Source organism: Metopolophium dirhodum, chromosome 5 (assembly GCF_019925205.1).
Source record: "Metopolophium dirhodum isolate CAU chromosome 5, ASM1992520v1, whole genome shotgun sequence".
NCBI lineage: Eukaryota > Metazoa > Arthropoda > Insecta > Hemiptera > Aphididae > Metopolophium > Metopolophium dirhodum.
The window spans coordinates 10,821,457-10,848,399 of NC_083564.1; the positions used below are offsets into that span (position 1 = coordinate 10,821,457).

At 26.6% G+C, this 26,943-nt stretch overlaps 1 protein-coding gene across 1 annotated transcript in view; it reads right to left on the minus strand.

Moving 5' to 3' along the window:
- LOC132945265 (inositol-trisphosphate 3-kinase A) overlaps positions 1–24,458 on the minus strand; it is a 294,710-nt gene extending 270,252 nt beyond the window's left edge. Inside the window, exon 1 of the mRNA XM_061014958.1 lies at positions 24,132–24,458. Within this exon, the coding sequence (XP_060870941.1) occupies positions 24,132–24,207 (76 nt within the window). The 5' untranslated portion in view covers positions 24,208–24,458. The remainder of the gene's footprint in view (positions 1–24,131) is intronic.
- Between the last annotated feature and the right edge of the window lie 2,485 nt (positions 24,459–26,943).

Genomic DNA, 26,943 nt, shown 5'->3' on the forward strand with positions numbered 1-26,943 from the left:
GGTATACTAACACAATATAGGTATTATAGATTTTATTTTTACGCAAACTTTTTTCATTATTGTTCAATCCACGTATAATTTATATTTATATAAATTATTTTGTATTATTGTTTATATTGTTATTTTTACAATTATCTTACAATTTTATATTGCTATAATAATTGTAAATAGTATGTTTATATTATAATATCTAAAAATATGTTTAATGTGCAATTTAAATAGTATTAATTTGATTTTGTAAAACATTTGACATAAAAATATGTACAATATACATATACGATATTATCTTCATACTTACCATCAGCGTTCTGCCTTTAATTATATAAAAAAAACCTCTTCCGGTATCCTACCTATCTATAATACTAGTATATACTAGGTACTATTTATTCAAATAAATACATTATAATACATTTTATACCGATTCAAGTTTTAAAATAATTACAAAAATTATTCCAGTAAATGTCTACATTAGATTTTTGAGTTAGGTGAAATAATAATTAATTAACTATGTTTATTTAAAGTTAAATAGTTTACCAAAAAATACTTGAATTTATATATAGCAGCTGTATTAACTCTATAGACAAAACTGAGTTGAATAATATAACTAGTCTAATCACAAATAATACAAAAAACTTGTTAGCGGATAGGTAAAACCATCAAGGTCAGATATTCAGTAAAATAATATTGGTAGGTACCAATTTAAAAATACAATTCAAAAACGAATATTTATTTATTGCATACATTTTTAATTTTTTAACCTGGATACTATAGTTTTAAATTATTCAAGTAGTTTACATACTTATAAACTACGTACCTATTAAATTTATTAATAATTATTTCCCACAATTTGTTCTCATTGTTTAGAGTTTAAAATCCAAGTATATCAATACATAATCCAGTGAAATAAATCTGTACAAAAACTTTTTAACAACTTACAAGTTTGATAATATGTAATCGGATAGTACATTTATTTGGACCATTCAATAAGTTTTTCTTTGTAACTTATTACTCGTTGTATATTCTAACCACATATTCCTACTCAATACAATATAAGAAAATATATTATGACATACTTTAAAAAAACGAACCATTTTAGAGTGTGTGGCTTAATGCAAGCTCAGGAAAAATATTTTCTCAATAAATAAACCATCACTTATTCGTATTACAGCTATGATATACTTTAAGATAAATCATAAATTTAATATTTTTTTTAAGTATTTTAGGTTAACAGGAATATTAAATAATAAATGGAAGTGAAATATGAATGGTATAATATTCATCCAATGATTACGTATAGTTTTGGTTTCAAGAAAACATTGTCTAAATAATATGTATTCTTATTATATGAATAAATTAATGTTTTTAATCATAGATTAAAAATAATTTAGACTGAAAATTAAAAGTTTAATTTAATTTCAAGTGAATAAGAAAAAGAGAATCATTACGACTATTATCATAAATTCCGCACGAAAGACCGCAATAATTCTAGAGAGAACTTTTATTTAAACTTTGGAACAATTATAATTAAAAAGCTAGTCCTAAAAATAAGGTTCATGTGTAAATGCGTAATTTAATATAGTTTTCATAAAAAAATTTCATAATTTTCATTAAATAAAAAAATCATAATATAATATCAAACTAAAACTAGATACTAAATAATTAAGATTAAATAGATCATTCACTGAAATAATAAATTGAATAAATGTCACATCAACTAATATACTATGAGGGAGTTGTGTATAATGCATTAACTTTATGTAATCATCGTTCATTGCAAAATTACAAGTTCTTGCAGTCACATAACTTAATTTACCTTTTCGCTGGAATAATTTAAATAAACAAGATAATAGGTATATATTATCAAAAACAATTTTAAAAAAGTTTCCACGAGTATTATAAATAAATAAAAAATAACATGATTCTTTAAAATCATTTTCTTTTTCTTTTTATATTCTTAGCAAAAAAGAGAAATATCTTGTGTTCTCATTTATATTTATCTTACAAATGTAATTGTAGACAACAATTATTTTACTCGGTTGTTTTTGTATTTAAAATGTTTATATTTAAAACTATTATTTTCTTTAACTCAATAAACAGATATTACGTTTTAAGTGTAAAGATAAAAAATGAAATACTAAACTGATAATTACATTTAAATTTTAAAGTACAATTATAACTTATAAATTACCATACAATTTTAGATTCTGAGTGGAACGATGAATGCATTGATTTTACAATAATGTGTGTGTTTTTTTTTAATTTTTTAATTCTTTTATTTTTTTTTTGTATTTGTCATCAGTGATGACTCATCACCTTTTAGAATAATAAAAATGCTTGTATGTAAAATAGATATAAATATCAATAAAATTTTATTTGTAGGTTAAAAAGCTTGAAAATTTAATAGAAGGCTCCTAGTATATTGTTTCAAAGGTAGATGAAAAAAATTAAAAATCCATCATCACAATACTTTTTTAGAAGCATTTAAAGTTAAGATATTGAAAAAATACGTAAAAATGACGAAAATTTGAAAATTTGAAAATTATTTTGAGTTAGAAATTCATAAAAAATTTATTTTTTAAATCTAATATTTGAAAATCTGATACAAGATTCCTCATACATTTGTCTACCTTTATCAAAAAAAAAAAATGTCTAGAAGAAAGTCAAATAACATTTTTATGAGCGTTTGAAATTCATATTTTTACAACGTTTGATGTTCACTGGATTTTACATGTAGTGGTTTTGTTATTTTATTGTTATTCAAAAAAGAATAACTGTAGATACATGAATATTTTACTGAATTTTTATATTTTCATTTTATATTTACCATAACATTTTGAAAATATTTTGACTCTTTTTGAGCTGTTTACTGGAGATTGTCAGTTTTAATTTTTTTTAGTTTTTTTTCTATAAATATCAATAAAATTTTATTTGTTAGGTAAAAAAGCGTGAAAATCTAATGCAAAGCTCCTATATATTGTTACAATAGCAGTTGAAAAATATTAAAAATACATAGGCACAATTTTTTTTATGACGATTTAAAGTTCGAATTTCGACAAAATTTATTAAATTTTAAATTTAATAATTATTTCGTAGTTAAAAATTTATAAATTGTTCAACTTTTATAGCTAAGGATTTAAAATTTAAAACAAGGCTCCCCGTAAATAGGTTATATATAAATTACTTTATTCACAATAATATCATCAAATATACTTGGTAATATCATAGGCTGACTGACTGTTTTCGCTCAGAATCGTTTTTCTTATAGGTACAATGATATTATTTTATTGAATTCAAATTTAACACCATCCATTACAGTGACCCATTTGTAACCTACTGTACAGTAGAGCGACATGCACTTTCTCACCTTTTTATCGTTAGACTTTACAATTAACATATATTGTTTCTACCAAGGCTGTTTAATCACCAAATGCCTTCCCCAGGGAGAGTAAAAACCAATAATGTTTTTCTTAATTATTTTTAATATTATGAATGGTATATAATTATTTAATGAGTTCGGCAATTGAAAAAATAACTTAAATCTGTCATTGAATAAGGGAAATATGAGCCAAGAATACTCAATAATAATAATGAATTATTATAGTATTTTGTACATATATCGCATTGCTACAATTAAGAGAGTGACTTCCCCTTTAAATTCATCCCTTATTCATCATTCTGAATACATATTCAATGTATCTAAGTATAAGTCTTAACATTTAATACCTACGTATTCAGATTAAGAATTATTAGTAAATAGTAATACAATTTTAATGTAAAATAAACTTGAAATATTCATTACGTTTTTAAAACCATTGCTTTTGTTTTCTTGGTTAATTTATTTTATTGAGACTATTCACTATTATTTCATTGAACTCTATCCATAAACCATAATGTTGAAAAATACCAATTTGTTTTTAGAATATAATATAGGTGCACACTATACACACTATAGTTTGTTTTAAAAATATTATTTAACGTTTCACTATATAAAGACTTTAATATCTACAAGTAAACGTCTAAACGATTTAAAATTTGTTGTAAATATAAAAAAAAAATGTTTGGTTAATTTTAGCGTGGGTTACTTGTTTTGTCTTGAACAGGATTTAATCTCCTGAAAAATTATATTATGAGTAGGTCACTTAGTAAGTATATACTGTTCTTTTGAGTTTGACAGCGATTAATCATCGTATTCTCAAATGATTCTCGCCGAAATTAAGTATAATATACACGGAATTTTATTTTAAATTAGGTTTTATATTTTTATTTTCTTGCAATTTTACTTTAAGATTAATGTTTAAAAGTATATAATATCAAATACGTTTCAGGCTATTGTACAAAAATATCGATATAAATTATAAATAGCTTAAACTAAATTTCTAAATTAATATGTTATTTTACCTATCGGCTGGAATACAAAATGTCTGCGGGTCTAGAAACGTTGTTGTACTAAATGCACGTCCTTGCTTTATAACGGGTTAATGTATACTTATATTATTATACCTGGAAAATTTTCCACTGCGAATGCTATGCAAATATAAATGTAAAATATACTATTGTAGACACTAATACCATGCTATCTATACCTACTATAGAAGTAATACCAAGTCTAGGATTTCCTATACGTTAGCCTATACATAATGTTGTATGTGATTGTTGTATAGAACAAAGAAGTAAAGTATTGTATAGTCAAATGCTAGGAAGTCACAATTATTATAATGTATACTGGATAACATAATATAATGGATACTTTACTGTTTTCAATGTTTACCAGAGTGTATGTGATTATTAATAAATATATCATAATATTATGTACATATTTTGTATCGTTAATAATTATGTAATCAAAAATAGTTTGATGTGATCATTAATAAGACGTAATTAATATATTATAATGTAATATATAAATTAAATAAGTTTTGCATATCATACCATGCAAGAATAACATGTTTTATATTTTAATGCCATTATGTATACAGTTGTTATTATTATTGTTGTTGTTATTTACAGGTGAATACCCAATTTCATGAAATTATTAATAATTATGCAAATAGAAAATATGAATATAGAATAATTTTACATTTATGGTAACTACATACAATAATACCTAACTTTTGATAAATATCAATTAAGGACAGTTTGAAAGATGTTCATTATATAAATGTTGAAAGATTCAACGACACTAAAATTAAAATAAAAAAAATCAATTTTAGTAAATTATTATTATAAGGGGTTTTTTTTAATAACAATTAACTGTCCTGAGTAACACAATATAAATTATACAGTAATTATTCTACAAGTCTTCAGTAAATAAAACATAGATTTCAACAGAATTGGGTGTATAAATTACGTCCTCTTAAAATGTAAAATTATTTTTGGGTTTAAAAATTTAAACCCATTACCCTGGGCGGCTGGGTGGGTAAAAACATTATTATACGTCACAGATTTTCACTACTGCGATATTTCATGCGAACTTTAAATGATTATTATAAACACCACTTTTATAATAATATAGGTATATGTACCTATACAGGAAATCATAGGCAAACTGGCACAAGTATATAGGCAGCTATAATATTAAAAATCAGAGTTAAAAATAATAAACAAGTATAAGTGGATAAATATTAAAGATCCATTGGGAAAATTATTTTTATAATCTATTTATTCAGTTGAAATAAATAAAATCGTACTATTTAATACGAAAAATAAGAAACAACATTTTACTGTGCAAACATAATAATTTTATTACATCATTTAATGAACCATTTATTATGTGTATTTAATGAATGAGTAATTTAAAATGTTGAACCAATTATGCCGAAAAAATGAAATATAATACAAAGAAAGTAGATAAAACAATAAATAATAATTTTGATGAAAAAAAAAACATCATTCATAAATCGAATTGCATTATAATATGTTGTTGGACTTGTTTTATACTTTTATACGTTAAGTCTTTTAGATTCTGATCGGAGCGATCAATGCGTAATACGATTTTACAATATTATAATTATACATAAATGTGTATATGTAGGGCTTTTTATAGTAGAAAAAATGCTTTGATCTTCAAGATTGTGGATGATTTCTGATTGAATCTAATTGGTACTTTTGAAGGGTGAAATTAAAAATTAAAAGTTCTTAGCTTAACATTTAAGAAAAACGACAAAAAATGAGGGGAAACTTTTTATTAGCATCTTCTATAATGCATGGAATTAATTTTAAATGGGTAGAATTATAAACATTTTAAATCCGTTTCTCACCACCAGAAATACGAAAGTGGTAGGATAGGCTTGTATGGACCTGATCAGTATTTATAATTTGGAATTAATTATAAATCGTTACGATATTAAACTATCTTGGTTTATAATTTAATATCACGAACAAATAACGTTTTTGACGTTTGCAGTTGCTTTTTACTTAGGTATAAAATATAAATAGTGTTCGAGAGTGTTAGAATTCTATGTTCCTGTAAATATAAAATATAAAGTAAGTATATAGTTGTAATTTTATATTCCCTCTACCTATATATATCAAGACGTATAGCTGATTTTGATTTTTACACGACTTTGTTAAAGCAATGTAAGTATAAGATTATTAATGTCCTTTGTTATACCTATGACTATTGAATTATTCGTTAAAAATATAATACCATATATTATATTATACCAGATTCGGAACAAAACGCTTCCAGAGCGTAAAATAAATCACGATTTATGCCTACTGCATACAACATTGTTCCTTTATATGCTCTCGTGATAGTGCCAGGTATCTAGGTATCCGTTTTCATGTTTCATGCTGCATTTTATTTCTTTCCGTACGACTGCTGCAACCACATCTAGCGTACCTATAAGTCAATATAATAAAAAAATATTTTACGAAGTTCTCTTACATTTAAAACTGAATTCTTAATAATGTAAAAGTGTGCATAAATATGTTTATAGAAAATTTTTGACCCATATTATGCACAATAAATTGTACAGTAACTTAAAAAATACTGGATATTTAAACAAAGTATAAATATGTTAGTTATTACGTTGTAATTTAAAAACATAATTCGCGGGGACTTAAGACTTTTACGTAGGTCTATTATAAATAAATTGTACAATAAGCAATGACATATTTTTCAAAATATTTAGTTTAATTTGAATTATTTACAATATATTTAAAATTAATTTTAGATTTGAAACTGTACACACATAATAATATGTAATATTATTTTAATTCTAGTTGTTCTAGTTGTTTCTAGTCATTCTAGTTGTTTCTTAACTCACGAATATTTTTTATTCCTTTTTATTATTATACGATGTGTGAACTGTTTTGCTGATAAATAGGAAATTTATGTGACATTCCTTGTATGACATACATACCGATGACACATTTTTATGTTAGCTTAGGTAAATTTTATAAAATACAACATAGTATGTCACATAAATACACGCTTACACACTCATACACACACGTGCGCGCATGGATACATAGAAGATTGTAATACTCAGATACAGATTCACTGTTATTTAAATATCATTGGAATATCGATTTTATTATATTGTTTTGTAATATGTTACGGAGTAAATAATTTGAATTTTTGAATTTTTAACCTTCAAGCAATAATGTCAATGATTTCAAGTTAAGTATACTTGTAAATAATTTATTGTAGACATCTATTATGTTACACTTTTATCATTGATCATACAACCTATGTACTATTCAACACTGTAAAGTCTGTATATTATAAGTAATAAAATAGTTGTTGTAAGCAATAAATACTATTCGTAAGATAGTATTTGAACGACATCGTTCGATATATGTACAAAACTTATAAATTACTGTACCTATATATTTTAGATTCTGAGCGGGGGCGAATAATGCATTGGTTTTTAAATGTGTTATTTTTTTCTTTTATCTTGTGATTAGCATTTGAGGTCTAATAAATATTGAGTTGCCAACATTTTGAATTTTAAATTAAGATAAATCATTCAATTAGTTTTAAATCAATGTGAATACTTATATAATAAATTGTAATAGCAGGTGGGCCCAGTACAGGTATTTCAACATAAAATCTCCACCTAGTTTAGAAACAAATAAATAGGTAAACAAAACAACAAAGCTACTAATTATAGGTATATTGTCCAAAATGCTATACATATAATATATATTATTACATCTCCTTACTGAAGTATATGCTGAAAAAGTTATAATGTATAGGTTTGAAACTAAGATGATTGCAGTTATCAATTTGGAGGCGGTGTCGGATACCCAATTAAATCGTTTAACCGTCGAAAATCCAATCACAGCAATGGAGCGCCTCTATAGAACCCTATACCTGTCGTCAATGATAAAAGAACGCATACACGAAATATTTTTCTATCAAAACATACGTATTCCATCGTATGTTTTTTTTTGCTTTCGCTTAATAGTAAGTTTAGTACATACGAATTTGAAAAAAAATTGAATACGTTATTAAGTTACAACAAACAGCGTTGAATAGACTAAAATAATTCTAAAATCCTGGGGCAGGGGCTATCAGTTTGTTTAGTTCCTTACGTCACTCAACTATCATTCATTTCACTCACGCGTGTTTAATTTACATTTACAAATTATTAAATCTAACCGAACTAAATTACATAGTATCATTGATTATAAATTCTAGTATTTATAATTAATATATAATTTATATAATATATTATGTAGAGTCTAGAGACGACTTGTGAGTTGTAGCGAATGGCGGAATACATAGGCATCGCTTCTTTCAGCATCGACACTGATTGAGAATGGATAGCCCAATCTCGTAGTTAGAAGATCGATCCACATCGTACAATAAACGGTCGGAACATTGTGTTGTAATTTTAGTGATTTAAATATTTTTATCCTATAACGAAAAATGTTAAACATTCAAATAATATTGTTGTTATTTTTGAAATAATCTTTACATTTTAATGGTGACGCTTTAGATCGGTTTATGATGGTCTGGTCTCAATTTAACTAAAAAATAATTTAATAATTGTATTCATAATTAGCCTGCTATATATTTATTATATTGTAAGAGCACATATTTAAAAAAAAATGGGTTTTAAATTTCAGTTTGAAATGTCTTCTTAATACTATTACTCAAAACGTGTATGTAATTATTGCTTTTCAAAAACATTAATAATATTTTATTATTATTATTTTAATTTTTTCAAATCCGATTTTGTTATCACCATAACTCCTTTTATAAACGCTGAAATGCAAAACACAGTTTACATTCAGTAAAAGTTGAACCAATTTAAAATGGAAAGTTCTTTTTTAGATTCCAAGTGAATAAGCAATGAATGTATAGTGATTTCACAATAATGTGTTTTTTATTGTACGTCACAATACAATTTTTAAAATATTATTTTCACTAATTTTAAACTATACTTACATCGGTCTACGCGTGGTAAACGGTATTGACTTATAAGTTGATATCAAAAATAATTATTAGTTTACTGGTCAACATATACGACTTGCAGGTTTCCTAGGATCACGCATCCGTGAATGCGTAGTGCGCGATGCGTGGTTATTTTGTATAATAGATTAATCGAAGTCGGTTATTTGATTATAAATTAATTAATAATCTAGATAGTTTAATAACCGGGTGTCGATTATTCAATTATTCGAGATTATAATAAAATATATATATTTCGGTTTTCTTTAAAATATAATCGATTATAATTTATGTATCAATTACAACCGATTATTATAAATTGTATTAATTGATAATAATCAAATAATCGATTATTATCGATTTAACCGTCTACATATCGATTAGGAATAGGGAAAGGAAATAATTGAGTGATTACGCTAATGCGATGCGCGAAGGAAGTGTTATACCAGAGCATTATCCACGATTTCACGATTGCGGTGTTTTGGAGTAAGCAAAACGAGTTTATGAGTGTTATGACTCGATTGTCATTGACTGATTTAATTGTATAATTGATTGCTTTAAGTGTTCCAAAGGCTTTTGACGCTTCTGTGGTAAATTAGTCGGATTTCAGTTTCTCCACAAATTATTGCTGCTCCGACTCTTTGATTTTGTATTGATGTGTCTGTAGTATGTGGTTCAGCTTAAGCTAAGATATCGTCGTAATAATAATTATAAAGTTTTGGGCAAGTAGATTTCTTAGGAATTTGATGGAGTTCGAGATTTATGCTCGGCGTAATGGACCATGGCTGGGAGATAATAATTTCTGATGGTATTACGTGTTCAAACTTGGTTTTTTATGTTGGTTTAAAAAATGCATTTAGGAGACAAGGAAATTCTCAAACTTTCCAATCTGTACCATAAAATATAAAATATTAATGTAATTTGCATATCTTAATATTTAAGTTTAACACAGTATTTAATTTTTTCCAATGGCCGTGGATGCATTTAGTAGAAAAATAAATAACAATTATATTTGGTATATGATATAATATATTTATATGCGAGGCTGATATCAAAGATTAGTTCAATATAATTATGTCAAATGTCGAAACATTATATTATAATATTTTTAGAAATAGATAATGACCCTTTTTTGTATGCATTGGTTTATCTTTAAATACAGTTTATATCCCATCCATATATGGACCCATCCATCGACCATCACAATAATAACCAATATTCAATGACGAGCTACACTCAAAAACTACTATAGTATGGAGGATTTATTTTAAAAATCAATAATATAAATACCAGGTATAAATAAACAACTATCGCTTAGTTCACCCTGCTGTAGAAATGTAGTATAGTGGTACATAAATACATAATATTTTTGTTATACAGTAATTATAAATGAATCTTATTATTAAATTAACTTTTTAGTCGGAACTCAATTAAATCAGGTTAGGTTAGGTGTCTATAAAGATTTCTTCAAACTATAATTTGTTTCTAATAAATAGATACACTGAAGTTCAAGCTCCAGAACAGCTCTTTAAACAGAAAAAAAATTGTATAATATTGAAGTAAAAATATATTATATTATATTTTGTGAAAAAACAGGACCCTTCGCTACACTCGAAATTTCAAATAGTATAGTTAAATATGTATGTATTTTGTATAGTTTTTAAAAATGTACTTATTATCGTTATTACATTGTGTTGCCGAACAAAAAATATGATTGGGGGGGGGGGGTCGCGGTTCTAAAAGTTTGAAAACCACTGTAAGTATGTCGCCGGGTACCAAAAAATATCTTAAAATTACGGATTAATAGGAACTTTTTGTGAGAAATTTCTTTTATGTTCATTTTCATTCAAATTTGTTTACACATATCTTCATTGTACTTCATTCTGGTGGCAGTACAGTGTCAGCAAAATTTTTTTCCGCGTTTCACCCGGAAGCTTTTTATCGGTTACCCGTCAGTTTGCAATTGCTCCATTAGGAAAATACACTTACACAAACTCTATTTCCTTGAGCCACTTGGTCATTGCATTTGTTCCGAAGCTATTATGACCCCATTGTTACGACTACTATATATTGGCACTATACGTGGTAAGAAAAAAAATCGTCTGTTTTTATTAGCCTCGTCTTTGTACACTTTAGCATCTCTTGAGTACATTAAGGTAACATAATAATACCATAGGTACCTATCCCAAAATAGCAATTATTCAGACATGTACGAAAGCATGTTATTTTTGAGACCTATGGTTTTCCAATACTTCCAAACATGAGCATTAATATATTTTCCGTGATTGGATTTTATTAGTTATAAGTAATAATAACTTATCACTTATTCACTTATTTTAAAAAAAAAATCCGTGAAATTGTTTAAATTAATTTAATTAGATTTCTTAAATAAATAATTAAAATTATTGATAAAATAGATAATAATTATAAAATATAACTATTATAGGTACAATAAAACTTAAAAATAATTTCATTGAAGTTGAGAAACTGGTGAAATGTGAAACTGGTTTTACTTTGGAACACTTTTTCAAACTTTTACGCATTATACAATATCACTTAAAAAGTGATTTTCAAGTATGTGCATTTTGAAGTATTTAATTGCACTAAGAATGTATTGTGAAGTTCAGAAAGTACAGTATTATAATAGTCGCTCAATATATTTTGAAATATTTAAACGCTTTTGTAACAAACACACTCATATTTTTTGAATTATTTTTGATTAATTTTATCTGTATAACGTTTTGAATTATTCACTTTAATATACACTATTATTTCTTTCCTATATACAAAGATAAGAATATATTAATATTTCGTTTTACAATCTCCATTTAAACATATTTTAGATTCTGAACGAAGCGATGAATGTATTGATTTTATATTGATGTGTGTTTTTTTTTTATTGTTGTGTCTGTCATCACCTTTTAGGACAGTAAAAATGCTTGGATTTTCTTCAACAGTAACTTTTCTGATAGGAAAGTGAATCTAGTTGGTACTTTGGGGAGTCAAAAGTACAAATTTCCCAATATATCTTAAGCTGTTCTTAAAAACGCTTTGTTTATCACCATAGAAACAAATAAAATTAAATAAAAAAAAATTCCCTCGTCCGCTCAGTATCGTTTTTTATCGAATGCAATAATTGCATTGAAATCGAATACAGTAAAATTACACTATTCTGTCCGAGGCCCGAAGGGACGATGGACAAACATCCACCACTGAAATACGCTGACCTACTTTTTTAATACAAGATTCCTCATAAATTTATCTACCTTTATCAAAAAAAAAAATGTCTAGAAGAAAGTCAAATTAAATTTTTATGAGCAATTGAAATTCATATTTTTACAACATTTGATATTCACTGAATTTCTCATGTAACGATTTTCTTATTTTGTTGTAATTAAAAAACGTATGACTGTAGATACTTGAAAATTTTACTGAATGTTTATATTAGCAGTTTCTACACACAATAAAATTTTCAAAATAATTTGACTCTTTTTGAGCTGTTTACGGACATTGTCAATTTTAATTTTTAATAGTTTTTTTTCTATAAATATCAATAAAATTTTATTTATTAAGTAAAAAAGCGTGAAATTTTAATGCAAAGCTCCTGATATATTGTTACAATAGCAGTTGAAAAATATTAAAAATACATAGACACAATTTTTTTTTATAACCATTTAAAGTTCGAATTTTGACAACATTTATCAAATTTAAAATTTAATATATTGTAGTTAAAAATTGATCAAATGTTTAACTTTTATAGCTGAAGATTGAAAATTTAAAACAAGGCTCTACGTAAATAGGTTATATATAAATTACTTTATTCATAATAATATCACCAAATATACTTGGTAATATCATAGGCTGACTGACCGTTTTAGCTCAGAATCGTTTTTCTTATACAATGATATTTTATCATTGAATTTAAATTTCACATCATCCATTACAGTGACCCACCTGTAACCTACTGTACAGCAGAGTGACATCCACTTACCCACCTTTTTTAAATTCTAATTCAGAAATTATTTGATAACTTACTAGCCTACGTTGAGCTTTGTATAAAGCAACGCAAAATAATTCGTACCCGCGTCATCTAAGAGAGAAGAATTTATTTTCAGTTCGAACTTTAATATAAAGTTTATAATTTATGAATATATTTGCATTTAGCTTTTTGAAACTCACATTTTGCTAACTTGTTAGTATATGTATTATGGTACTATAGGATTTAATTGCAGTTCAAAACTTTTCACGTTAATGATATTGTAAAAATAAAAAGGAAAATTGAATTACACATTGAATGAAAACACATTAAAAAATTTCATGAATTTACTTATAATAATACTTCATAGTTTTATAAATAGTTTTTAATTCCATTTAATAGGCTCTTAAATTTACTATTCTAGTATAATAATATATTGTGCATATAGTTGTAAAATTACAATTTTTAAATTTTTTTTTTAACTACATTACATTATTTTACATGAAACACAACAATTAAATTAAATAACTTGATTTTAATAATATAAACTTATCTAAATTAAATCTGTACAATATAATAGTTACAATATTATAATATACAATCCTACGAGCATATTTAAAACCTACATTTTAGGTCAAATTACTAAAGTTAATTATTTTTTTCTAAATGGATAATAATATGAATAATTTTCATAGAATTAACTAAGTACAAGATTTTACGACTATATGTATTTCAATTCGTGATCAAGTAATGATAATAATCAATAAATTACGTTTATGAGCTCTATTAAAAAAATTGTTTATTTGGATACTTCAGTTAGGTGTATTTGTGCTTTTTAGAATCTGAGCGAAGTGATGAATGTATTGATTTTACAATGACGTGTTTTTTTTTAGATTCTTAGCGGATCGATGAATGTATTGATTTTACAATGATATGTCTTTTTATATTTTTTTTTAAATTTTTTTTTTTTTATGTCTATCACCATCTTTTAGGACAGTAAAAGTGCTCAGATTTTCTTCAACAGTATCTTTTCTGATAGGAAAGTGAATCTAGTTGGTACTTTGGGTAGTCAAAAGTACAAATTTTCCAATAGTTTTCAAAAGCGCCGTGAAAAACAAAATAAAAATTAAGGAAAACCGGAAATTTTTACGCAAAATCTGTTTTTGAAAAAATCAATTTTGGTTTTTGGTGCAACTTTTAAACAAATGACCATGCGTAGATATAACCATCTAGATACATGAAATTTTCACTGAATGTTTATATTAAAATTATCTACACAAAATTTTCCAAATATTTTAACTTATTTTGAGCTGTTTACGGACATTCAGTTTCCATTTTTTTTCTATAAATATCAATAATATTTTATTTGTTGGTTAAAAAAGCTTGAAAATTTAATAGAAGGCTCCTAGTATATTGTTTCAAAGTCAGATAAAAAAAATTAAAGATCCATATTCACAATTTTTTTCTATAAGCATTTAAAGTTCAAATCTTGACAAAATAAGTAAATATGACGAAATGTTGCAAATTATTTTGAGTTAAAAATTCAAAAAAAAATGTTCTTTTTGAAAATGTAATACAAGATTCCTCATGATATTTTATCATTAAATTCAAATTGAACAGTTAACACCATCCATTACAGTTACCCACTTGTAACCTATTGTACAGCAGAGTGACACCCACTTTTTTTAGCTGATGTTTGTAATTTCTTACAATTTTATGGAAAATTGAAAATAAATATCAAACAATATAAATATGACTTTTATTTTCTGATTGAGAACAAAATATGATCATCAATCACTGAGCGTTAAACATTAAAACTGATAGTAATTAAATTAATAAACTACAGTCTAATATATTTTTTTATATATTTTTTTAATAAAATACGTATTAAAAAATAAAATAAAAGGAACAACGGTGTACATCATGAAAGTTTTATTCGGGCAGAATAAAATATATTTATGAAGTAAATTATTTTTTTACTGAACTAATATCCATTAACGGTTATATTACAAACTTTTGTTCAGTGTATTTTGCATTGGTTGAAAACTTTCTTCGTTAAACAATGTGAATGCCGACTTAAATGTATTATAATAGACCCAAAGTGTCAGTTTGGTTAGAAACACCTGATTAACTTAGCCTGTTCCATGAAATTACCCTAGACGTCATTCTAGAACAGTGTGGATAATTATATTTTCCTTCTCGCATCTTTAATAATAATTCTGGTGGCCCGAGGATTTTCTTTGACTGAAATTATACCACGTGTCCACGGTCCATAAACTTCTATTGGTTACAAAAAATGTGTCATATTATTTTACTTTTCTTATATTGTAAAATCTTGCCCTGCTTATCAGTGTGTTGAATTCTAAGCGTTTTTAAAAAAAAGAAAAAGAAAATTAAGATTCGTTTTTGAACGTTGTTTATTTTAAACGATTTAGCGTCGTAGTAAATAGTAATAGTTTCCATCAAGGTACCACATCGTATTAGTCACGTTCCAATTAATACATAAATACGAAAAAAAGTTGTTATACTTACTTATTGAGTCCCGGGTTAAAATCAGGTTAAGTAGACCTTTTTTCTTATTGGTAGTTGGGTCGGGACTATTATTATAGGCAGTTGTGCTACATCCAAATCTCGTCGCATATGTGTTATTGGGAGTTCCCTTGCAATTATCTTTAATGGATGTATGTCTAAAAGAAACATGAGAGGGGAATGAGAGTGGAAATAACACGGAAAAAGTATATTTATACAATACTAGTAATTTATTGTAAGATTACGTTCGGACTTTATATGAAACACGGTCATTTATTAAACCATACAACCACACAATTTAACCAAAGAACAATTTTTTTAATGTTCAAAACATTTATAATGACATATTTTCAATAAAAACATATGAGCCCATTCGAATTAATACAAAAGTTAAGTGTAAACATAATATTTTAATATTTGAAATCATTTTTGTTTTTAATCAGTATAATATTATAACAACAGATTTTTAATACGATAAGTTTAGTGCATGCTTGTTTAGATAATCATGGTACCTCGATTATCTTTCACACTGCTCTGTGATGCATACTATTTATACAATCTATAATATATGGCATGCTGCACATCGTTTGAAATTGATTTCACAATTTGTAACACCTCGCCGATGCACACTGTTGTGAACTATAATGTAAAGAATAAAACCATATGATGAAAAAAATCATTTTTATACCGGCATGACATAAAAACAACACCCAACGGGTATTAATAAACTAATTACTGTCAACATGTCAAGTAACATCATAAAACTCATAAAATATGTATTATCGGGTGTTCACATGTATACGGAGTGCTGAGTGACCCATTTAACATAAGACACTCGTTATTTCTTTTACAAAATATTTAAGCTGTTACAAAACAAATTTTTTTGGAACAACTGTATTTAAAGTTTAGACAAAAGGAGTAAGGGTAGTGGTGGTAGTATAGGTAGTGGTCCAAAATTGTCGGTGTAGCACCGTACTATAGCTACTCCACTTCGCTAATCTAAAATGAAAATACTTAAACTCATAAAATATTCGTTCGAAATTTAATTTTTATGTGTGCTCCAATTAAAATTGCCTGTTTTTTTTTTTAATGTTGTTCTGTAACGACATAATATTATGTAAAAATATATTTTCAAAAACACGATAATATTATAGTCGTTGAAATAATGAGTGTCTCACGTTAAATATAACCCAGTAAGTACACTTTTATACAGTATGCCACAAAACACAATTATATTTACCTATTCTGTAGTTGTATGTACCTACCCTCTATAATATAATATATGGTTTTATAGTTGTATATACATTTGTTGGCGAGTATTTACAACATTGTTCTAAGCAATAATATTGTTTGTCAATCTTTCCGGGATAAACTATTAAAATCAAGATTAAAACGTGAACAATATGCAAATTAATTAAATTAAACAATTTTTTGAACGAAAAATCAAAACACATCCATCAATACATACACAGCTCAGGTTGTTATTACATAAGTGATAATCTGCAATACGCATAATAGTTTATATTGGTTGTTCAAATGTATTGGAAACATTTTTATTATAGAACTTTGTTTTATTATTATCAATGACTTGACCAGTAAAGAGACTGTCAACATTCATTTTTATAGTACCTATCTAGGTTTGACGTTTTCCTGAAGTCGTAAATATTAGTTATAGGTAATAACATGAAATTTTTTTAAACTTTTTCTAAGTTTCACCGTAGCATTTTTTAATTTAATAATTATGATAGATATTATATCAGTTTACTAGGTAGTTTTATTATTCATTTATCATGTACAAGATTACTTGTTAATCAATATTATCGTATTATAGTATAATTGCATTATACAAGGTAATTTCCACTGTCATTGACTTTGCACGGATATAGTCAATTAATGGAAATAGTAGGGATTAGGGAGCTTACAGGCAGATGTGTTAAAATTTGTGACTAAAAACTTTGCCAAGTCTTCTTTATGTATACCTACACATTTTACCCCATAAACTTTGGTGGTATTTTCCCAGAATTATAAGGCGCTAAAATTCGGATTAGGATTGTTATTCGTTTGGGTGTAGGTAGCAACTGATAACGGTCTGATGAGAAAATATAAATCTTCTGTTAAATATATATTTAACACAATATAAGCAACATTGGTACGGATAATTCTCATCTTTCTCAGTCAGGTTGGTTGCGTCTCATACTGTAACGTATGGGTAATGGGTATATATATTATTATTACTGAAATACAGAATGTTGAACAAATAAATAATTGTTATTGCCAATATAAAAATTGTACCTTCATTAAAAAAATTTAATATAAAGGTATAAAATATATTTATTATAATATGTATATTTATTAAAATGTATAAGCTTATAAAATTCAATATTAATACTTTAATGCGTGGGTACCTAATCATAATATTATGTGTATTCATTTTCTCTAGAAATTGTAGATAATCATATACTTGACCATAATGGTGGGTGGCCAATACAATTGTTTCTTGTGTTAATCGATATTTTGTATAAAACATAACTTGTATTTAAAATTGTTTACATTAATTATTTGTTAAGGTCGGGTTGGAGAGGAGCAATGTTTCAATCCCCATTAAGACATTAAACTCCTGCTTACTCCCTCAGTATTATATGCCTCTATAATACATACATTATTTTATATTTAGTGGCAATGAAATTCTGACCCGTAAATTCTAGTACGATTGGTAAGCTTTAGACGTTATTTATAAGACTTAAATCCAAATAATTGGTTGACTTACAAAATACTTATTATACTATGCATTTTTAATGTTTTTTTTTTATTTCGATATCATACTTAGTGAGTGGTGGCCCACGATTATGTAGGTACTTTAAACTTTAAAAACTATGATAGTTTACAGTAAAAACATCAATAACACATAATATTTTGTATTTGTTGGAATATAAAAACTAACAAGCTCTGCTTAGTATGGGGGTGTTGAAATATTGTATCTTTTATTATTGTGTATCTGCTGATTGCGTGCGATTAGTATTGTTCCAATACAATTATCATTATAATAATAATCGAATACTTGTAATCATTTATATTTTAGTGAATTCAACGTGTTTGTACACATGATAGTAATATATTACCTATACAGTTTTATTCAGTCAAAACATTTTCTTACATATTATTCGTGAACTGGCGTAACATAATATTATATTATGGAATATATTGATGATGACATCGGTGTTGTGGACATAGGTAAAATCGAAGAGACGATCTTCAGGGTTATAGTACATTTCGACCAATATAATATTATATTTACCTAACCTACTGGGCATGTTTGTGTGAGTATAATCAATGCGTTATATGTACCAACGTGTATAACAATTATTCATTAACGTTGCGCTTTTACTACCGGAGGCTGTGCGCACTGCTAGTTGCTACACCACTACTATACGAAATATATATACATAGTAATCCGACAAAACACGAAGCAGCACGTGGTGGTACAGCGTTGGGGAGAACGGAAAACGGAAGTGCGGGCGACTGTGTAAATCCAACGCAGTGGCGTCCTGGGAAATATAAATGCTCGAGGGGGCGTGTGTGTACAAGGAGTGCAACAGTTAATCGCCGAGTTAGCCGAGTATAACCGCTGCCAGCAGTTGTACCTTACCCTCGTGTTCTCGTAGTGAACACGCATATTATAATATATATATACCTCGGATGACATATTCACTCCGTACTACCTCCTCCCACTCGCTATCTTCTACCGACTACCCCTATAACTCCATCATCCGCATCGACTTTCTGATGACTCCAGGGCTTGGAAGTTTTAAGCAAAATCGTGGTTTTTTTTTTGAAAGTGTTACAAAAATATCCAAAGGTATACTTATGATACATATTCGTTTTTACAGGACGAAATTTAATTTTTCTATTTTTTTTTTGCATATTTATGGTTTTTGGACTATTTTGCTTATTTCAAATTTTAAGTACATTCTTGTGCTATTTTAGGTATATTCTATCGTATTCAAATGGATTCAAACTGCAGGTATTGTTTTAATGTATTGGAACGCTCGTATGTGGTATATCTAATAAATTACCTATTATTTTTACCAATTTAGAAGACATTTTTTTAAACTAGACGGCCTTCTGAAGATTTAAATTTCAATGGCTTGGTGTTTTTCAAGTGTGCGCCAATCACGTCCGTTGACGCCTTGCAAATTGTATATAAATTCATAAATATTGAATAGTCTTATATTTTTTATGTTAGCTCGTAATGGTAAAAGAACAGCCGGTACCTAATACCTGAGCAGTGAGCAATGTTTATCCACCATATGTATCTACCATAACTCATATATTATGCTATAAAACTATACATTAATAAATTATGAAAAAAGAATTTTTTAAAAGGAAAATTATAAAATATTTTTAATGTTTTTTATTTCAATTTTATTTTGCATGTTTTCCAATTTTTAGTGCATGTTATTATTAAAACGTTACTTTTCAGTGCTACAAATTCTTAAAACTGTTCATGAGTGAATTCTGTACACGTTCGAATATAATTATCATTGTAAAAATTATAGTCAAAATACAGTGTTATTATAGATTGGTATCTCCACAAGCGTAGTAAGATAGTAAAAATGCAATACTAAGTCCGACGATAAAAAGGAAATCATTGCAATGACATATAGTGGTGAGTGTTGTAGCAATACTCATCGCCTATTAAATGCACAGGCAAAATAATTGCCCTCCTGGGAACTCACCGCCTGCCACCTATGGTAATGTTTACATAATGTAGATACAAACAACTTTGTCTGTAAGTCAACCGATTGCAAAGCAAACGCACCAAAAGTTGTAGTTGTTCGAAAACATCAAATACGAATTATACGTGTGCTACAAGTGAATACTCGGTATAGAATTGGTTATAGGTTATATTGAACTTTATAGGATTTCCGTTTCACGGTGCACTGTGCCTATGCATTTTTAGTTCTCTGTAATTTAAATTTTAAAGTAGTCTGCAAACGTCGTTTTTTTATTACATATTTTTGAAAATTTTATTTTTTTGTTATACTCAAATGGAAACTTTTACTGTTATACTGTTGTGTCTTCAATGTTAAAACAGAAATTCAAAATGTTTTACAACTTTTAATTTGAATTTTAATCATCCAAGACCTAAAAGTATAAGATAACAGATCAAATACGCCACAATTAGACACATATTTTATGAGTCAATAAGTTTCTTCCTAAGGTTTTATTAGTACATTTCATAAGTTATAAAATAAAATAAAACGTACGTACAAGCTTGGTGTAGTTTTGCATTAATGTCTGCGGAATTAAATGTATGTTACATGTAGATAAAAATGTTTTTAGTTTAGGTCATTTTATCTATTTTTCGTACGTAGGTATATAAAACTAAAATTAATATACAGATTTACATGTATACAAATATATTTTTTTGTCTACACGTGTAAATGAAAAATAATTAATATTTTATTTGAAAAGCAAACTTTATTGAAACGAAATTCCAAAATAAATATGCTTAATTAAAAAATGTTGTGAAACATTACCAGTACCTAATTCAAATATTAATGCCTAAGAACTAAAAAATATTTATTGCGACTGGGGTAATTTCAATTTTGTTGTGAGTGTTGTTATAGTATTATCATTGAATATTATTTTAATAATATTACCAATATTATTATTTTTAAATTAATAAAATCGTGTGTGCTATATTCCAGTAATTAAATTCCTTGCTCCAAATAAATTCAATTTATTTCCGAATAATTATCAATTAAGATGCATGTTTAATTACATAGGTACCTAGTATACTAACTCACGACTGTGAGATGTACAGTGTACAGCGTACACACTAGATTAATGATATTTAATTACATTTGAAATGTTTATTTTAATTCTGATTTATTTATTTTCATTTTTTCATTGTTAAAATAACCAAAACTCTAAAGGGAATAATAACGTTTAAGTATAATATTATATGATATTAAAATACAAAAACGACTGTAAAATAATAATCCTAACGAAGAATACACCGAGATTATTACGTATATGTTATTACCTACTATTAATTAATATAATTAGTTTTAAACCCATATTAACCAAAATATTCAATAAAAACCTATTTTAGTAATTGCATTGTACTTTATTCACTTAATCATGCGTTTGAATAAACGTATACATGTTTTATCTCGCTTTTAAGCTTACAAATATTAAACAATTTAGGACATGGTCTTATTATAATATAAGCAATGACAGAAGCAATTTATTTTATCTTTTAATTATGTATAAATCATTTAAATCGTACTGAAATTGGATAGGTTAACACTATATTATAAAATAGTCAAGTTATACATGATATTTTGTACTACTTAACATATTGATGTTATTTTGACATTGCTAGCATAAAATTTGACCTATATGAGTTCGGAATAACAACCAAGTTTTGTATAAAATTAAAACGGTTAATATAATTTATATTATCAGTCATCACTGATGATTCATCAGTAATAATACTGTGTATTGTTTATATTATTTTGAAGAAAGTTTTAAGCAAACAAATATTAAATTAAAACATAAAGTTATTAAACGAGAAATGTATTTTATCAAATTAAAATTAAATATAGTTGCTAAACAAAAATAAAAAAAATATATTATATTAATGGATGAGATAAGTAGAAAAACTTATCCAGATTGATGGACAAAAGTTAATAACATTTTAGTTTTTAAGATTTCAAGTATTTTTTAATTGAATGTCGTGAATCATGACTCGCGGTATATATATTCGATTGCAACACAATGAATAAATAGTTTAATAAAATTACTTTGTATAGTATTAACTATATTTATAATGTTCAGTATATTTTAACTATTTATTTATTTCTTAAACATTTGAATACTCTTATTTATGGTTTTGATATTAAAAAAAAAATACCATTTTAAATTGTTTAAATCCAAATGAAAACCATTATTTTTATTTATCTTATTTTTAGTTAATTTGCACTTAAATTAAATTATGTATTTTTTAGTTTGTTTAGCTTTTTAAAAAAAAAAAAATTTAATTTTAGTTAAATTTTTATTGACCAAAGTTATTAGATTTTCGCGTAAGAATGAATAGTTCAAAAGTATTTATCAAAATAATTCGCTTTTACTATTTGTAATAAAGCCAAAAACTATGATTCCCATCTTGACAGTTTTTGGGCAAAGACACAGTAATACTGTATACCTTAAAATTATACAAGATAGTGCGGTATGCTAGGATACCACACCTCGTATACATGTTACCGCCATTTCCTTCCAAATACGTTTACTTGATATTTAACAAAAATTAATTCAATATTTCAACTTTAGGATTGTGTTCAAATATTTTAATTTTTGAACAAGTAACAAAATTAACTGGTTTTCAATTGTTTAGCTTTACAAATTAGATACTATTCGCTAATTTTCCACCTCAACATACTTTTCGTGCAGATTTACTTGGCATAGTGCCATTATAGTGATGGTTGGTGAAGGGAGGGGGGTAAATATTCAGGTATTTTAACGTCACAAACTGGATTTTTGAAATACACCTTGTGCACGCAGAACGTATTTTACAGTCTGCCAGATGCCAGTGTGTAGTTGTGTTTAAAATCTAAAATAATGTGTGAGTGCCCTCCAGGCGCTAAGTACCAATATTACTGCCCCACTTGGACACAGAGACCGGTCGGTTATCAGTAATTAAAAGATAAATTAATTACAAATTTGTTTGTTTATCAAATATCATTGTTATGACAATTGCCTTAGAAGTTAATTCAATTAAATTAAGACTTCTTATATTTTTTAAATGTGCTGACTTAAGGTTGATGTAAATACTAGACTGAGGGAAATGTTCCCACCTCTCAAATTACGCCACTTTTGGTTTCTCCAAGTACATTAGTTGATGCGTACTAAATCTTTTTAATAATTAATGAGATTGTTAGCCACGCGATAAATATAATTATATACCGGTGACGATGAGCCTTATGGCGCCACTGCAAGGTATTGAGGGATATGAATATAATAATAACAATGCTGAAAAATTGTATGAAATAAATACTAATATTTCGCAAGGATCACAATAAGTTACCAAAAGTTACCTTACATATATACATTTCTTACTTCAAGTGTCAGTAGTATAACAATAATAATAAATAGTAACAACAATAATAATAAATAGTAATAACAATGATTACAAATTATGGCGTATAGCCGACTCACGGTAACCCGTATGTGCGATGACCTCTGGTATTGGGTTCAAAATGGTTGATGAGCTGTGGCAGGAGGCGGCAAACATTCCATGAATTGGTGATGACGATGATGATAAAGATTATGATGGACAACTGACATCCGTATATAATAACACATCTGTCGCTTATATGCGTAAATGGCGTGAGCACAATATGTATATTATAAAAATGACAATGCGTACAATGAAGCGAGCACAAAATGGATATTACCCTAAACTATGTCGTTGTATAAAATATACATATACGACTGTTCTATCCCGCGTGGTGAGAACGTCGCGACGATATGCGACAGTACTAGTGTCCGAGCGAAGACTGGTCACCATTGCAGCCTTCACCTTACGATGTACGTCACTGTTACGTAATGAAACATCTTCATGCATAAACTATACGCAACATTAGTAATATTGTAGCCAAACAACATCCGTGGTATTTCAAATATTAAATTAAAAACAAATCAGGTTTTTTTGTGTAGGATAAAATATTGAAATATGTACACAAAATATACGCAATGCATATACATGATGATAGCATTTATGTAAACTACTTTTAAGTTGAATTCTTAATTATAAAATGAGTAGTATACATTTGTATGTTCACAGTACGTTTTTTTTCACCCTAGTAATTTCACAACGTTCAAGGGAGGATGTCCCACTCGAACACACAGATTTTACCGTGACACAAATCATGGGGAAATTTCACACTCGTTGTCCACCTATTTGCCCCTCACACAAAAATATTTACCGTATAGCATTTTACAGGGAGATTTCACATTTTTTGCCCAAGAATTCTCCGCTTACACAAAATATTTACCGTATTTTAAAATTACAGACACTCAAAATTGGTTTTACCACTTACTCAAAAATATTTACCATGTACACACCAATTTCTTTTTTTTCCAACAAACTTTATTATCGATTTATTATTTTTTATATATAAAACTGAAAAAGTAATTACTATATTTTAATTTTTTTTTCTCTCATGTTGTCACATCATAATTTATTTTTTTATCGATTTATTAAATTAATAAATATCGGTATATTTTGAATTTATACTTTTAAGTTATAAGTTGAAATTTTTTTTTTATTTTCATATTCAGTTATAATGATCCGTTGTTTAGTCAAGTTGCGTTTCATATTCTCTAATTTTCTCATCGTCTTATAAGTTATTATTTCATTTTTATAACAAGGTTTGTCGGGAAAAAAAAGATATTGGTGTGCACACGGTAAATATTTTTGAGTAAATGGTAAAACCGATTTTTAAGTGTGCAAACTCCCTGTAATTTTAAAATATGGTAAATATATTTTTGTGTAAGGCAAAAAATGTGAAATCTCCCTGTAAAATACTATAGGGTAAATATTTTTGTGTGAGGCGCAAATAGGTGGACAACGAGTGTGAAATCACCACGTGATTTGTGCTATGGTAAAATCAGTGTGTTCGAGCGGGACATCCTCCCATCCCCTGAAATTACCGCGGTGAAAAAAAAACGTACTGTGTACATACAAATGTATACTACTAAAATGATTAGCCAAAATGTATTTCCCGATATTAAGTTAATAAAATTATTATTTATACTCGGTTAGGTGTATACCTAAATAAAGTAGGTGTATAAAATCGTGAATAAGGTAAAATTCAATTCAAGTTGAAGTTCGTATACCTATATGCTTTTAATGTTCTATCAGTATGATTAGTCTACAACGCAAGAGTGTTAGTAGAATGTTCAATACGTACATTTCTAATTTTAAATATTTGTTTTGTATAGAAATACAATTTATGAGGATGCAATAAACTTAATCCGCTATATTGTGATAGAAGAAAAATTAAGTTTTAAGACTTAAGATAAAGAACTACTATAATGGTAAGTCTTAAAAATAAATTTAATTGTTGTCCTAAATTGCATAACTATTATTCTCACTTTATATAAATTCAACTTATATAAAATAAAAAAAAAGAATTTATAGCAGAAACCCATTATTTTCATAGCATAATATAGTAATATAAATACTCTTATATTATAGAAAGAGAAAAACGGAAACAAGGTTAACAATTCTAAAGTATAACGTAACAATAGTGCTTAAATTTGTTAGTAAACCACTATGTACTGATAATTTATTATTTTACTCCATTTGTAGTTCTATATCATATCAATAAAAAAAACTAGACAGTTCAAATATTAAACTCCATACAATAACTTAAATATCAACAAATATCAAGATAAGTTTGTTTTGGAAAAATCAGAAACTATAATGTATTCGAAGTTTTTTAAGATACAGATTTAATAAGATAATATTTTTTTAATATTGCTAAAAATCAAACATAGGCGGGTACGGTATATACTATTTACTATAATAATATATATATTACATAGCAATCGTTTCTGTTATTTTTTATTTTTTATTTATATTTGTAAATTATAATATTATAATATATTATTTGACTTTAAATGCGAATTTATTATTGAACTCTGTTAAAAAAATACAAAATCAGTTTATACAGTTTTTATAATCAGAATCACCGACAAATTTCTATAAAATAATAATATATTACATTATTATGTATTATTATTTAATACTATATCGTCGACAAAATATTATTCATCATAATATATTGGATACTTATCGTATAACGCATGGCTTCAGCCAAATGTTAAAATGTGTACATGACTGCCATTGTAATAAATCATGTGTTCAAAAGTTGTAAACTGTAAACATGATAGGCGTTATCTGAGATACGTGTTCAAATTTTATTTTTATATTGAACATCAAATCATTGAACTGATGAATCAG